Here is a 16,334-nt window from a genome sequence, read left to right as displayed (position 1 = left end):
TATGCGTTCTTTCACTGTTTTTTTTCCTTTCTGTTTTCTTTCACTGTTTTTTAACTGTTCTTGTCAATTGTATGTTATTATTAAAATACATAAATTCATTTTAATATTTTAATGATCTCTATGTTTTAAAATGATTGATCCATTGTAATCGACTAGGAGACACCTTTGGTTCATTAAAAAAATTGCTGTTATATATTTTTCAAATGGATTCAGACTATTATTCTGAAAACAAAACAACAATAACCTTGTATGGTAAAATTAAAGTAATATTAAAAAAAACACAAATAAAGGTCTCTTTTAATATTTTCATTGTTTTTATTAGATTTAGGTTTAATTGAAAGGATTGATACAATAGTTGTAAGCCCATATTATATTCATAGGTATATAATTTATCTATTTGATAAAAAAAAACACGTATTTTAAAATTATTATGGGTAAATTTTATAACTCCAATGATAATTATAAATTATAGACGAATATTAGTAAAAAAAAGTTTTTCAATATATTTATCATGATTGATGATGATGAACTGTAAATTATTATCCAGTAAAAATTAAATAAATGCAAAGAAAAAGAGTATTTTGTTTTTCAATTCATGAAATGGTTAGAAATATAAGTTTACTCTTTTTATCTTTCTTGATTTTTTCACTTACATAGAAAAAATAACATCATATTTTTTTCCTTTAGATCTACAAAATCCCTCTGACGAAACACAATATTAGAGAATATTAAAAATGTTCACAAAAATCAAAACCAACATTATTATATTTATTAAATAGTATTAAACATAAATATTTTTAAGAACTGAATTGAAAAGTCAACATGGCTTTAGATTAAGAAAATAAGGGGGAAACAAATTTTATGCAGCTTTTAGAGTTTTTTTGAGCACTAACTAAAATAAAAATTTTATCAATGTCATTCAGCTCAATTTACTATTTAGAAAAATAAGAATCTAATCATCCATTATTAAAAATAAAATCATTCATAAATATTAAGATGTCAATTTAAATAAATTCTTAATTATACATACAAATTATAATACATTAAAAAAAATGAAGGTAAATGATTGTGATTTATTTCCCTCATAAAAATTTGAAGTTATAAAATTATTCACCAAAACAGTATGGCCAGAAACATTGCTTAAGATGAAGTAGCAACATAAACTTAAAAAGGTTGAGTGCCCTCAAAATTTAAGAGACCAAACATGCATGAAAGCTTTGTAGAAGATAATATTGTACCCTCAATTTTCACAAACATGAATTGGTCATCTAGACATTGAATATATAGAACTGAATTTTTCTAATGATATATTTTTTTTTATTAAATATAAACGAAAGCACACTAAATCACACACACACACACACATATATATATATATATATATATATTGGTATAATTTTAAAAATTTTAACATTTAATATGAGTCTTTTATTTAACTTAAATATAATATATTATAATTTATTATTTTACTAGCCATTAAATTTAAATTAAATAAAAAGTTTAAATTTAATGTAATTTTTTTTAAATTTATACTGATTTAAAAAAAATTCTTCTGATATATATATATATATATATATATATTATTGTTTTAGCATCATGAAAGCAGAAAAGAAAGAGCATATGTATATGGATTTCATATTTATTCTTTTATCTTAAATTTATTTAAATATTAACAAAGAAAATTTTACTTTCAACACCTCCAAAGAAAGCCTTCGGGTTGGCAAAAATATTCTAAAAGCATGTGGGGTTGGTGCACCTGTTGACTCAGTTCAATCTATTGGAGAAAAAGAGCAATTATTAGTAACCCATTTCAATCTTCTTAAAGGTGTAGTCTACTTAAAAAATTTTCATGTTTTTATATAAAAAATAAATATATTTTTTAAAAGTTAAAAAAATTTCAATATATTTTTATTTTATTTTTATAATTTTTTAAAACTTGTCAGAGAAATTGTTTTTATCTTTTTATAATATTTTTTCAATAAAAGTTTCTGTAGAAGTTTATTTAAATTAAACATAAAATGAAGTCCTTGAGTATTAGACTGATTGAAAGTACAATTCTTATGATGTATGGCTGAAGCAATTCTTATGTGATTATTCTTGCGTCTAACATTTCACGAGGTTCACAACATTACACGATACTTCAAAACGTGTATATGAATATACTAAATAAAAATATATGAATTTAACTATTATAAAATAAAATTCTATTATTTAATTATAATATCATGTGTTAGTTTATATTTGCACTGTCTTAAGATTAAAAGTAAATATTTGAGAGAATATGGGGATAATAAATAATTAAAGTGAATTAGGGATTTTCCACAGAGTTAGGTGCCGCTTTTTCGTGTCGTTTCAGTGGTAGCAGGATTGCAATTTGAATTTCGCAGCCTCTCTTTCCACTCTCTAATATTTGTTTTAGACTTCTAATCAAATCAATGCTTCATAATTTTATTATTCAAATAGTTTATTTTGCTTTTGAATGTCTTTTTGTAAAAATAAATTAACAATATATAACTTCCTTTAAATCACGTTTCCGTCGTTAAACTTGATTATCACACTCTGTCACTCCGAATCAAGCTTTAATTGGTAAATAAATAAATAAATAAATTAGTAATTGATTGCTGACAGGTCAATTAAATGCGAAATTCATAGGAATTATTTCGTGGTATAGACGTGGTTTATAATATAAATGTTACTGTGATTTGCTTTCAATTTTGTCATTATATCATAAAAACATATTATCGTAGTTAAAAGATTTATAAAAACTAGTTTAACTTGTATTTTATTTTAAAACATATATATATATTAATAATTAAAAATAAAATATTAAAGTAAATATATGTAAATATTTATAAAAAAATTGAAATTTTATATAAGCTAATAAAAAATGTAATAATAATTTTAATTTACAAAATTTAGAAGAAAAATAACAAAAAATTATATAAAAATTAACATAAACGTACGTAAAATATAAAATTATAATAACGAAAGAGACTGTAATTCGTATATTATTATCAAATGATTTTAATCATTAAATATAATATATAAAATATTACTCTACCGAATGTTTTATAAATTTTTTAAAATATTAAAGTTTTATTTACAATGTAAATATTAATATATATATATATATATATATATATATATATATTGTATATTAAATTTGAAAATTATACACATAAATTAGCTTTAAAATTGAAAAATATATGTTATTTAAACTGTTACATAACTGTATTTATTAAAATTAAAATTTAAAATTCCATAATAAATCACAACCTCTTTTGTACATTTAATAGTATGTGTAAGTAATGTACTAAATTAAATTAAAAAAATATTACTTTATTTATAGCACACGCTTAACCTTTTAATTATGTATTGATTGCTGACTTTTTTTTGTTTATGAATGACTTTCGATTGTTTGGCAGGTTTCATCTTAGCTTGGTCAAAGTTTGACCGTAAAATGTTTGACCTTTTTCGCGAGCTTCATTCCCAGAAGGCGTTAATGGTCTTATAAAAAAAATATAAAAATATACGAATAAGGGTTTTAAAACAAAAACTAAAATAAAAATAATTCATCAGTGATTAAAATTAAAAACAATCACAATAAATGTGTCTTAATACGTATGCAGATGACGGTAGTGTACATGACGATGTATAAAATGCTATGATCACGTCACTTAAACATTGAAGTTTAAACATCCCAATTAACTTACACAATGTTTAATTTGAGAAAAAATAATATAAAAAAAAAAATTCATAAAATAACCAAAGGAAACTACATCCAAGTGAAATCGAAGAGTCTTCTTAGCTATCCTAAATGAATATTTTTCTTTTTTATATTTTTTTATGGTGTTCGAAACTAATATAATTTACGTTTTTTAAATTATTATTTCTAAATTTTTATAAGAAATAAAATAAAGTATTTTATTAGTCTAAACCCTAAATTTCTAAATTTCTAAATATAATTAATGAAATAAATTTCTAAACCCTAAACTCTAAATAAAGTATTTTATTAGTCTCTATTATAAAAATAAAAAATAAATTTAAAATACATTAATTATTAATTTTTTTATATTTCTTTTTATCAGAATTATTAAATATACACATTATCAATTATACTATTTAATATCATAGATATTTTTAAAATAAAATTTATATTTATAAAAAATATAATTGACTTAATTATTTTTTTTATTCTAATAATTTAATTTTTTATTTTTTTATAAAAAAGATCAGAAAAAGTATTTTATAAAAAATAATATAGTTGTTTTTACTACCTAAATGAATAAAATCTATAACATTATGTGCATGGTTAAAATTATCTTTTAAAAAATAATTGATTTTTTCTCTAAAATATATATATTTTTGTCTATCAACACTCAAGAGCTCTTTTAAATACTAAAAAAAATTATTTAAAAATAAATTAAGTCCTAAATACATTAAACAAAAAGAAAAGGTGTTGCAATCCCACATCCATTATTCTTTTTTATTATTATTATAAAAAGAGTAATAATAATAAAAGAAATTCATCCACCAACCCCCTTACCTACTCCGACAGCACGGCACGTCACGGCACGCGACCAACGAATGACGCACTCCACTTTCTATTCTTACGCCCTTCCTTATCTGCCACTTCTGCCACCGTCAAGAATGACGCCGTAAACTCAATTTCCATTAATTTTTTTTCTAAAATTACTGATTTTTAATATATTTTTAAAATTAGATACAATTTTTAAAATACAATTAATCTATAAAATAAATAAGTAATTTCTAGAGTGTTACTTTTATAAATTAAAATAACATTTATATTCTTTTATACTAAAGTAATTAATTATTTTACGCTTTACATTAGAGTGACAAACAAGTACTAATTAATTTGTAAGAGTTAAAACTTTACAGATGAGGATATCTATATATTTTTTTTTAAATTAAAAAATTAAAATATTTAAAATATTTAATAATTTTCACTCTTTATCTCTGACGCACTTCAACGATTAAAAAAACACCAACCAATGGACTCCATGTTCACATTCTCCGTTCCTCTATAAATTAACCCAAAGCCAAGCTCATTAACACAACGCCATACTTCACAACATAAACACATACATTTCTCCATCATTAAATTCCAGTTTTGCCCCTTACCTGCATTAACTGTCATGGACCTACTCTTACTGGAAAAGATCCTCACGGCACTCTTCTTCGCCGCCGTATTAGCCATTGCCGCCGCAAAACTCCGCGGGAAACGGTTCAAGCTCCCGCCGGGACCTCTCCCGGTGCCGATTTTCGGAAACTGGCTCCAAGTCGGCGACGACCTCAACCACCGGAACCTCACCGACCTCGCCAAGAAATTCGGCGACGTCTTCCTCCTCCGTATGGGGCAGCGCAACCTCGTGGTGGTTTCCTCGCCAGAACTCGCCAAACAAGTGCTCCACACGCAGGGCGTGGAGTTCGGTTCCCGAACGCGCAACGTCGTCTTCGACATCTTCACCGGGGAAGGCCAAGACATGGTGTTCACCGTCTACGGAGAACACTGGCGCAAGATGCGCCGCATCATGACGGTTCCGTTCTTCACCAACAAGGTGGTGCAACAGTACCGATTCGGATGGGAGGACGAAGCGGCGCGCGTCGTCGACGACGTTCGCCGGAATCCAGATTCAGCCACCGGCGGTATCGTGCTCCGGCGAAGGCTGCAATTGATGATGTATAACAACATGTATAGGATCATGTTCGATAGAAGGTTCGAGAATGAGGAGGATCCGTTATTTCAGAAGCTAAGAGTTTTGAACGGTGAAAGAAGCCGTTTGGCACAAAGCTTTGAATATAACTATGGCGATTTTATCCCTATTTTGAGACCCTTCTTACGTGGCTACTTGAAAATTTGCAAGGAAGTTAAGGAGCGAAGGTTGCAACTCTTCAAGGACTATTTTCTTGAGGAACGAAAGTAATAATTTTTTTATTTTTTAATTATTATTATTATTTTATTTAATTATTTTAGATTTGAGTTTAACTTTATTGGAAATTAATTTTTACAGGAACCTCGAAAGTACAAAGAGAACGGACAACCAAGGACTCAAGTGTGCCATTGATCACATTTTGGATGCCCAGAAAAAGGGCGAGATTAACGAGGATAATGTTCTTTACATTGTTGAGAACATTAACGTTGCTGGTAATTTACCCTTTTTTCTGTTTCACCCAAAATATATCAAAGGGATTAAAATTAAACAAATTTTAACGTACGTAAGTATATTAACAAGTTGCAAAATTATATATTAATAAAAAATTATAGATGGAGAATCGCCATGCTAAACAGTAGATAAAATGACCACAATCATATGATTTTACTTAATGAGGGAAAGGGTAGACGTGGACATGATGAAAGCAATAATTTATAAAGGGGTTTGGTGGATTACTATGCTAAGTAATTGGGGGCCCGCTTATTTTTTCATATTCAAAAAATAGATCTAAAATAGAAACATGAACAAAAAATTGTTATTAGTACACTCTTTTTAAAAAATTGTAATAAGATTATTACTTTTAGTTTAAAATATTTATTTTGTAAAATTATTTTTTAAAAAAATGCTACTTTTTTTTATATGTGAATATAATCCTACGAAATTTATAAATTAGTTAAGGGAAGAAAAAGCCCTTTAGCAGAAAAGAAATACATAAGAACTTTTAATGTAGTTAATGGAGACGATCCTATTCCCACTTGTTATCTCAAATTCAACTGCGGCCAGAGTTTGGCAACCATGTTGCTCGAAGTTGGTAATGACAGTGACCAATTTGTTTGGTCGACCTACCTCTACTTTATTGGGAGAGTGATTTTCAGTTATCATTATCCATTAGTACAACAATATCACCGTCACGAGAATAATAAAACAAACATCACCAACACCCACTTAAATAGAAAAAACAAGAAATAAAAGGGGTCCTTAAAACTTCGTTAGTGTCGTATTTATTTATTTATTTAAATATTCAAGAATAATTATTACCCCTGTTAAAATATCGAAAATGTAGATGTATTTTTGGGACATGGGTATATATTATATAAAAAAGTAAGTGAAAGTTAGAGATAATCATATGATTAGATTATATAGTATTGTTAGTGGTTCAGAATATATAATTGTTAAAATATATGTCTACACAGATATGATTGCTTTAGACGAAGCATAGATTTTGGAATAAAAGTTAGCTGATCTGCAAAATGTTTGTTTTGGAGCAGCAATTGAGACAACTCTATGGTCAATTGAATGGGGCATTGCGGAGCTTGTGAACCACCCAGAGATTCAGAAGAAAGTGCGTGAGGAGATTGACAGAGTACTAGGACCAGGACACCAGGTGACAGAGCCAGATACCCACAAGCTTCCTTATCTTCAGGCTGTGATAAAAGAGACACTTCGCCTTAGAATGGCAATTCCACTTCTTGTTCCACACATGAATCTTCACGATGCAAAGCTTGGTGGTTATGACATTCCTGCTGAAAGCAAGATCTTGGTCAATGCATGGTGGCTTGCCAACAACCCTGCTCATTGGAAAAACCCTGAGCAGTTTAGGCCTGAGAGGTTCTTGGAGGAAGAATCAAAGGTGGAAGCCAATGGAAATGACTTTAGGTACCTTCCCTTTGGTGTTGGGAGAAGGAGCTGCCCTGGAATCATTCTTGCATTGCCCATACTTGGCATTACTTTGGGACGTTTGGTCCAAAATTTTGAGCTCTCGCCTCCCCCAGGACAGTCCAAGCTTGATACCACTGAGAAAGGTGGTCAATTTAGTTTGCATATACTGAAACATTCTACAATTATTGCAAAGCCAAGATCATTTTAGTCTTTGTGAATGAATCCCCTTATTCTTTTTTAGTGTATTATTGTATTTTATCAATGCTGAACTGTTTGAAAATGGGGGTGTTGAAGTGTTGGCTTGGTCTGCATACATGGCTGCACCATTGTTTGTACAAGTCTCAACTTGAAATGATGGCTTTGAGAGAATAAAATCTACACTGTGCTCCCCAGCCTTTTCTTTTTACTTTGTTATGGTACTGTATAGAATTTTGATTCATTTGAACCAGTTTTATGCCTTCGAGTACAATGAAGGCCGTGAAAAAAACAAGGGAAAAGAAAAAATATAACTTTTGGCACCCATTTTTGGAGTATGAAGTAGGTGAAAAGGAGAGTAAAAACTTGTAATTAAAAGAGACGAGGAAAAGATATAGATGAAAAATAAATATAAAATTTAATAGAAAATACTTTCAATGGAGTACAACTCGTATAAAAATTGAAAGGAACACTGAACCCAGCTCACTAATTGAAGCTCTTAAAAAGTTCCCACTAGCCATCAAAGTCGCCGACTTCAGAATGAGTACTCTAAAAAATGGGTTAGGTTGGTGAAGATTTGTGATTTTTGTTCAGACAAAGGCCATATAATACTAGGATGTCATCATGAAATGATGAGTAATAGCATTGGTACGATGAACATCGATTTCATAATAAAGAAAAACAGATTATTTGGCATTTTATATGAGCCACAAATATTGCCATAAGAAAGCAACATTGTATCAGTATTTGGGGGAGCAAGGTTGGGTTCACCATTCAAACAATGACACATCATCTTCTTTTTATATCCAAATTGGTTTGGACTTTAATTTTTCATATACATGCTCAGCGTCATGACATGCGAGTATTGTGCCTATCTTTCACTTCAAGTATTAGCCCCAAGATGATCATTATCAATACATTATTTTATTTTATTTTCTAATAAATGGGGCTTAAAATTTAAAGACAAAGACGAAACTAATTATAAAATTTGGAAAAGCTAATACCTAAAAAATCTTGCTTAATATGACCAACTAAAGAAAAAAGGACACTACTTAGGATTGTATAGTGAAGGTGATCTTCATGAGCCAACCGGGCTAATATATCTGTATAATAGTTAGCTTCACGATATACATGAGAATAATAGATGAAAGGTAAATCTTGAAATAGTGTATGAATATTTTGAACCAAGCAAGAATATTGACCAATATAGCCATAGTTATTCTTGATAATTTGGAGAGCTTCTTTAGAGTCAGACTCTAAAATTATATTCAAGTAACTATTAGCTCTAAGAAATTGAAGATAATGAAAAACAACCCATAATTCAGCATCAAAGGGAGAACAACAACCCACTTTGCACATAAAACCCTTCAGAAAAACTCCATCAAGACTCCAAATAAAACACTCACAAGCAGTAACACCTAAACTAGTAAATACAAAATCATCAACATTTAGTTTAACATAACTTATTGGAGGAGGAGACCAATTGACAAGCGCAAAATCTTTTAGCTTAGAAAAGGGCTAGAGTCCCCGAAAGAAGAGACTAAATAAGAAGCAAATGATATAGATTGATCAATCAATAACCGGGGGAGGGGGAATAGAAGAATTATTAAAAATGAAAGAATTCAAATCAAACTAAATTCTCCAAAGCAAAATGTCAAAAATCACATTCCAATGCTTAAAATTATTAGCTTTTGCTGAGATAGATTATCGATCAACCAATTACTCAATCCCACACTAAAAAACTTAAACCAATTAGTATTAGAAATCAACAAGTTCCAAACCTCGGAAGCATATGGACAGTCCCGTAAAACATGCATAATCGTTTCAGGTGCAGCAGAGCACTTAGGACAAAGATCGTACTCAGAAATATCTCTATGAACTCTTTCTGCATTAGTTAATAATTTACCATAAGCAATTTTTGAAAGAAATAAATTAATCTTAGGTGAGCCATGCCATTTCCAAACCAAATTGAAACAACCATTATTATTATGAACAGGATGACTATCCTTATACAACAAAACATAAGCAGGATGACCAAATAGGAATATCATTTCCTAACTCTTTATTGGGAGGATTTAAGGTGGCAATTCTTTGACAAATATGAGGTGGCAACAAATGTCTAAATTTATCCAAATTTTAACTTGCAGGAGATGCAAATAAGCAAACAGGAAGATCAAAATTAGATTCTAGAATAGGACAAATAGTAAACTCCTTTAAATTGCTAAAATCGACCTAATTATCAGTCAAAAAACTTGTACACATTCCATCCCTAATTTTCTAATCAAGACAGCTATAGAATTTAGGCCAGATATGAGCTAAAGCTTTCCAAGTACTTGAAATTTTTTTATTCTTATTCACAACAAAAGATCTCCTAAGTTGAAATCTACATTTAGCAATTAGGGTTTGAGCCCAAAGATCATTAGGAGAAGTAATAAATCTCTAACCTATTTTCATTAAGTAAGTTGTATTTAAATTTTGAATATCTCTAAACCCCAAACCCCTGTCTTCTTTAGGAGCACAAATGGTGGACCAACTTATTAAATGATATTTCCTTTGATGTATAGATCCCCAAATAAATTGCTTGCACAATTTATTAATCTCTTTACAAACAGTAATGGGAATTATATGAGTTTGAAGATAATAAACATGTATACTCATCAAACTAGCTTGAGCCAGAGTAACTCTCCTAGTAATTGATAAAGACTTAACTTTCCAAAGAAAAAGTTTCTTTTTGATTTTATCAATTAAACTATTATAACAATGAGTGCTAGGTCTAACTGGCAGAATGGGAAGACCAAGATAGGAATCACAAGTAGTATCTCTTCTTATGTCTAAAGCATCACTAATTCGATTACCTAATACCTCATCAGTGTTATTTGAGAAAAGAATGCTAGATTTCATCCTATTAACACGCTGACCAGTAGTAGAACAAAACTTCTCAAGAACCTGATTAATTTTAATGGCTTGATCAATGGAAGCCTTAGTAATTAAGAGTATATCATCTGCAAAAAAGATGTGAGAAATTTTAGGGCCATTTATATTAAAAGAGAAAGGTATTAAATTTCCAGCTTTAACATCATCTTTAATGCAATGGGCTAATCTTTCAATACATAACACAAACAAATAAGGAGATAAAGGATCCCCTTGTCTAATTCTTCTAATAGGGAAAAAAGTATCAGTTTTATTACTATTCTAATTAACACACATAGAAGAGGAGGAAATGCAATGGTAAATAAGATCAATAATCTTAATCAAAACCAGCCAACAATAAAGTATCTTTAATAAAATTCCAATTTAGTCTATCATAAGCCTTTTCCAAGTCAAACTTTAAAATCATAAAATTTTCTTGTCTCTTAAGATAATTAAAAGAATGAACAATTCTTGTAAAATGATAACATTATCAATCCCTTGCCTTTGAGCAATAAAACTCCTCTGATTTTTAGAAATTAAATAAGATAAACATCCTTTAATTTTATTTGCCAAAATTTTTGTAACTACTTTATAACTAACATTACAAAGAGAAATAAATCTAAACTGGTGGACAAATTCAGGGTGATCAACCTTAGGGATTAATGATACATTATTTTATTTTAAAACACATTCTTTAATATATAAAATAAATATGTTATTTTTTTTACATAAATATGACAACAACAAAGAATATGTTAAAAAATTAATAAGATTCTTAACATTTCTCGTAGACTCAATTCAAATTATTACCAACTAGTTTTTTTTAAAGAATTTCTTTTAGGATGTGATTACATAAACACCTTGATAAAACAATTATTCCATAACTCTTAATATAAGAGAAACTATATTATAAATTTCATCATAAAAATTATTAAAGTAAGTTAAATAAATTAAATAAGAATCATAACTTTTTTATAAATTCAAATGAAAATTATAGAACCTTTCTCAAATGCTCTATTTGTAAACAAAGGATTTATTTATTTATTACAAAATAAGCTTTATATAAAAACAGGCTCTTAATTTCTTTATAATATTGAAAAATGATAATCAATATATGATTTTATTTTTAAAAAAATTATTTAACAAAACATGTAAACTACTTAATTTATTTTGTTTTAAAGCAATTTATAATTAAAATAACAATTTTTTATAAAGAGTAAAAACTAAACAAAAAAAAATGTAATATCTACACATATATAATAACAAAAAATTGATTTTTAAAATATTACAATTTTTTTATAAATGTCTTGTTAATTACAAAACTTGGCGTAATTATTTTACACGATTTTTATTTTAACGATACAGGTTTTACTAAATGAAAACATATTCAAATTGTTTGATAAAATCCATGTAAAGTTCTGTTAACAATAATGTAAGTTTAATTGTAATTTTTGTTAATCGTCCTTTGATCTATTTTTAATTTTAGTTATTTGCACTTAATTTTTATAGCTTTTAATTGTTCAAATTAAATTCCATCCCCAGAATTTACCTAAAAGTCAACATTTTTATATAAATTAATAATTTTTTAAAGTAAAAGTAATTTTATCAAAACATTTTATATAGATTTCTTTTGTAAATCCATATAAATTATTTATATATCACATGTCCATTGCACTTATATTTTTTATTAAATAAAATTCAAAAATAATTTACGTTAAATAATTAGAAAATATAAAACATACATACAATTAATTAAAATTGAGATACATAAATCACCTATTAACAAAAATGACGTTTAAAGTTTATTTTAAAGTGAAAGTAAACTATCATTTCTCTTTCTGAAAGTATTCTTTCTCAGACTTTATAACTAAATAATATCTCTTTTTTGCTATTTCCTTATTTATAATAAATAATATTTATAAATATAAAATTTATATAAAATAATATTTATCATATTAAAGTTATAAAATTACAATTTTGTTAATCTCTACTTTAAGAGCTAAGTTTAAACATTCTAAAAAAAAATTTATATATATTTTTAAATTATAAAAATATAATAAATAATTCTCTTTTTAATAAAATTTTATTATTATTAATTTTTTATTCTCAATTAATAAAATCATAAAATTATAATAAATATTTTTTATTTTTAATAAAATTTTATTATTGAGTTTTATCTAAGGATAATAGTTAACAAAACTCCATTTTTATTTAATTTTGCAGTAATAAGAGTGTTTTCACTCTAATATTTTTTATTTTAATTCACAGTCATAAGAGACTTTTCTTGTTCGGTTCTTAAATTATCATTATTTGAAAACATTAAATATAAAAATAAAGGTAGGTCTTCTTTCACATCCGTTGTATGTGTTAGCAATTAGCTTTTTTTAAGATAGCTAAGCCAATATCCTTTTGTAATCCACTCAAGTTGATTATGATGATTATAAAAGAACCTTTTTTACTGATTTAAAGTGACTTATACATAAAATTATTTTAATGTTCAAAAATCAAAATTCCGAAAATGTGCCCCATTATGGCTACTTTGCGAATTCTTGTTTCTGTTTTGTTTCCTTTCCACTGTACCAAAAAATCGGAGCCTGATATTTGATTTGAAAAAAAACGTTGATAGAAAAAGATTGCTCAGCAATTTAAGATTTGAACGTGATAACAAAATAAAAATCAAATCTATTTTCTGACAACCACTTCCACTGGTTCAAATGTTTCACGAATAACAACAAAATTCATAATCCATTGGTTTAGTACTGAATAACATTAATTTAGTAATGCTATTCAGTACGAAACGAATGGAACGAGAATGTAGGTCGCAACCAGGCCCTCAAATCAAATCGCGCAATCAGAGAGAGCAGACATGTTGACCTGAAAAACTCAATTTCCGTGCACACAACCATGCCGCCTTCATTATATAATCCAGAGCATCGGCTTATTGTGCACGGATTCAAATCCAAATCCAAATCCAAATCCAAATCCTATGCATGACAATAACATTCATGAACTAACAAAGGAAAACACAGAAACGTTAATCCCCAAACCTAAGAAACTAGAAATGTCACAACAAAGGGAAAAGCCTAGGAGAACGACGTAGATGATTAGGAACAAACCTAGCAGCAGCTATGCTCTCTGTGGAGAGGGGAGTCGGGGCTAAAGCGTGGAGTTGAGGCACTATTTATAAACGGAGAGAGCTGTTTAGTTTAGGGTTTACTTGTTTCTTATGGAGGATAGATTGGTAAATTCATTGCATCCTTGTGCCTTCTATGGGCTTTTTCTACGGTAATGTTTTGTTTAGAACTTGAGAAGCTTGGCCCAAAGTGCAAATAACTAACCAAAATATTAACTTTTACCCAAAATAAAAAATCTCAAAATTTTTCCTCTTTAAACTCTATATCATACCCAGTAAAATTCCTTCAAACTTTTCATGTTTTCATTATTTTTTTTAATTTCAAACTTTGTACAATTATTTTTTCTTTTAATTCTCTAGCAAACTCTCCTATAATCTGGATAAAAAAAACTAGCGAATTTTAAGTAGAAAATTAAAATTACAAGATTTATTAAAATTAAGTCAATCTTACATGGCATCATATTACTGAGTCAATAGGAAGGGGTCAATTAACCATTCCAAATTTTCGGATACCATAAGGATTCACCTTGTTTTATTTGGAAGCATATTTATTCACGATGTTACATCATACAATAAATAAAAAAAACATTATTAAATTATTTCGTAATACACATGGAATAAAAGCTGAAAACGCTAGTAAAAAAAGAAAATACACAGAAGCATTATTGAAATTTTACGTCACCCATTACTTTAATCTCATGCATTGAGCACCAACATCTACTCGAGTCCATGTCTCTGTTTATATTGCATGGCAAAGGCATAGATTTGGTGAGGGTGAGGGAGTGACGTGACCACACTCTCTTTCTCCATGCACCTCTTTGCCCAAGCCACAAACTTTGGACACTCTTTCTCTATGCTTAGTTTCCCAAATGTCTCAACCGTGTAAAACCAGCTGGTGAAAGGAACCAGAGCCACATCCACATACCCAAAATCCTCTCCACCAAAATATGGTTTGTCTCCTAGTTCATCTTCAAGGATCTTCAAACATTCTATAAATTGTTTCTTGCACTCTTCTTGTTCTTTACCCTTCCCTGTCCATACCCTCTTTATAACATTGTATACCTACACCAAACACAATTCCACAAATTAAAACATCTATGCCCTTATCATGTCCATATATTTTTTAATAATATTGTTACTCTTACAACCCCCGTTTTACCATTATCATGTCTATATGTTTTTGGAGTGCAGGAGATGGAAAAAAGAGAAAAAGAGAGAGAGAGAGAGAGAGAGAGAGAGAGAGAGAAGGTGAAAGTTATAATAAATAAAGCAACATAACCGTAGGTGTGAAGAATACTGCATAAGTGTGTAAATATTATTCTCATAAAAATAATTAATAATGGGTTTGTCTAAGTTATCTCATGGATAAATAATTTCGTGGACTAATAAAATTTTGTTTATAAAAAACATTGAAATTAAAAATCGATACAATTTTTAATACAAATTTTTTATCTTGTTAGTTCACTTAAGATGAAGTTATTCACCCTTTAGGTAACTTAGCCAAACTCATTGCATATTTATGTCCAATTATATGACCAAATTTGTTTTTCTCATAAGAAAAGTGTGTACAAATATTAACACAGTTGCAGCTATAATTTAAAACCATGTATGTAACTTACATTTTTGTCAATGTAATCGCCCCAAAACCTGGCTTGGGAATGCTTGTAAGGGTCAGAGGGAATGAGAGAAGGTTTGTGATTCCATGCCTCATCAATGTACTGAACGATGTTGAGTGATTCACAGATGGGTTTTCCATTATGAATCAAAACTGGTATCATTTTGTGAATCGGGTTCATCTCTAAAAGCAGAGAGCTTTTAGCTTGAAAATCTTCTTGCTTGCACTCATATGAGATACCCTTCTCTGCCAATGCAATCTTCACTCTCATTCCATAAGAACTTGGCCAGAAATCCAACAGAACCACATTGGTCTCTGCCATTTTTCCTTGTGTACCTTGCTTAGATTAGTTTTAATTTGAGATTGAGATGGTTCAGATGATTTAGATCTTTGTGGGTTATAGGTCTCTTTATACTTGTGCATTACTTGTTTGCCAAGATATGAAAAATGGAAGGTCTACCAAAGATGGTGTCATTGCTCATGTTGGACTTGAGATCAATCTTTGTTGTGCTGTTAGTTCATTCAACTTTTCCTTTTGATTTTGATTTTATCCAAATAATTGTTTAATATTTAGTCCTTTTGTAGAATTAGAGCACACATGTTGTGTCTTTAAGTGCCTTACTGGAACCACCCAAAATGTGAAAGGAACAAGTTCAGATAAATTTGACATACTTTAATAGAAATCAAATTTGACACGGGATGTTGTTGGTAGAAAGAGAGATAGAGAAACAAGGTCAACTATATTACAAAAAAATAGATAGATGTATATGGTGTATATTCAAGCATAAATTTATTTTAAGGACTGCATCTTTTGCTCCTTATACCTTTTATTTATTATATTTTGGGTAATTTTTTGTAATATGATATA

At 28.5% G+C, this 16,334-nt stretch overlaps 2 protein-coding genes and 1 non-coding gene across 3 annotated transcripts; 1 reads left to right on the top strand and 2 right to left on the bottom strand.

Annotated features, from left to right (window-relative positions):
• The first annotated feature begins 5,078 nt into the window (after window positions 1-5,078).
• On the top strand, window positions 5,079-8,056 carry LOC113848901 (trans-cinnamate 4-monooxygenase). The gene is made up of 3 exons (XM_027478307.1): window positions 5,079-5,941; window positions 6,033-6,166; window positions 7,223-8,056. The coding sequence occupies exons 1-3, from the start codon at window positions 5,157-5,159 to the stop codon at window positions 7,819-7,821; spliced, it is 1,518 nt and encodes a 505-aa protein (XP_027334108.1). The 5' UTR covers window positions 5,079-5,156; the 3' UTR covers window positions 7,822-8,056.
• Window positions 8,057-13,528: 5,472 nt separating this feature from the next.
• On the bottom strand, window positions 13,529-13,637 carry LOC113851734. Its single transcript, XR_003502301.1, has one exon. It is a non-coding gene; the product is annotated as a small nucleolar RNA snoR100 (small nucleolar RNA).
• A 931-nt stretch (window positions 13,638-14,568) lies between these two features.
• LOC113849651 (probable glutathione S-transferase parA) lies at window positions 14,569-15,788 on the bottom strand. The gene is made up of 2 exons (XM_027479700.1): window positions 15,471-15,788; window positions 14,569-14,913 (listed from the first exon to the last, which is right to left on the bottom strand). Exons 1-2 carry the CDS (start codon window positions 15,786-15,788, stop codon window positions 14,569-14,571), a joined length of 663 nt encoding a protein of 220 aa, XP_027335501.1.
• Between the last annotated feature and the right edge of the window lie 546 nt (window positions 15,789-16,334).

This window comes from Abrus precatorius, unplaced genomic scaffold, assembly GCF_003935025.1.
Source record: "Abrus precatorius isolate BTA unplaced genomic scaffold, Abrus_2018 Scaffold9, whole genome shotgun sequence".
In the NCBI taxonomy this organism is placed as follows: Eukaryota; Viridiplantae; Streptophyta; class Magnoliopsida; order Fabales; family Fabaceae; genus Abrus; species Abrus precatorius.
This window is presented reverse-complemented; position numbering and strand designations above follow the sequence as displayed.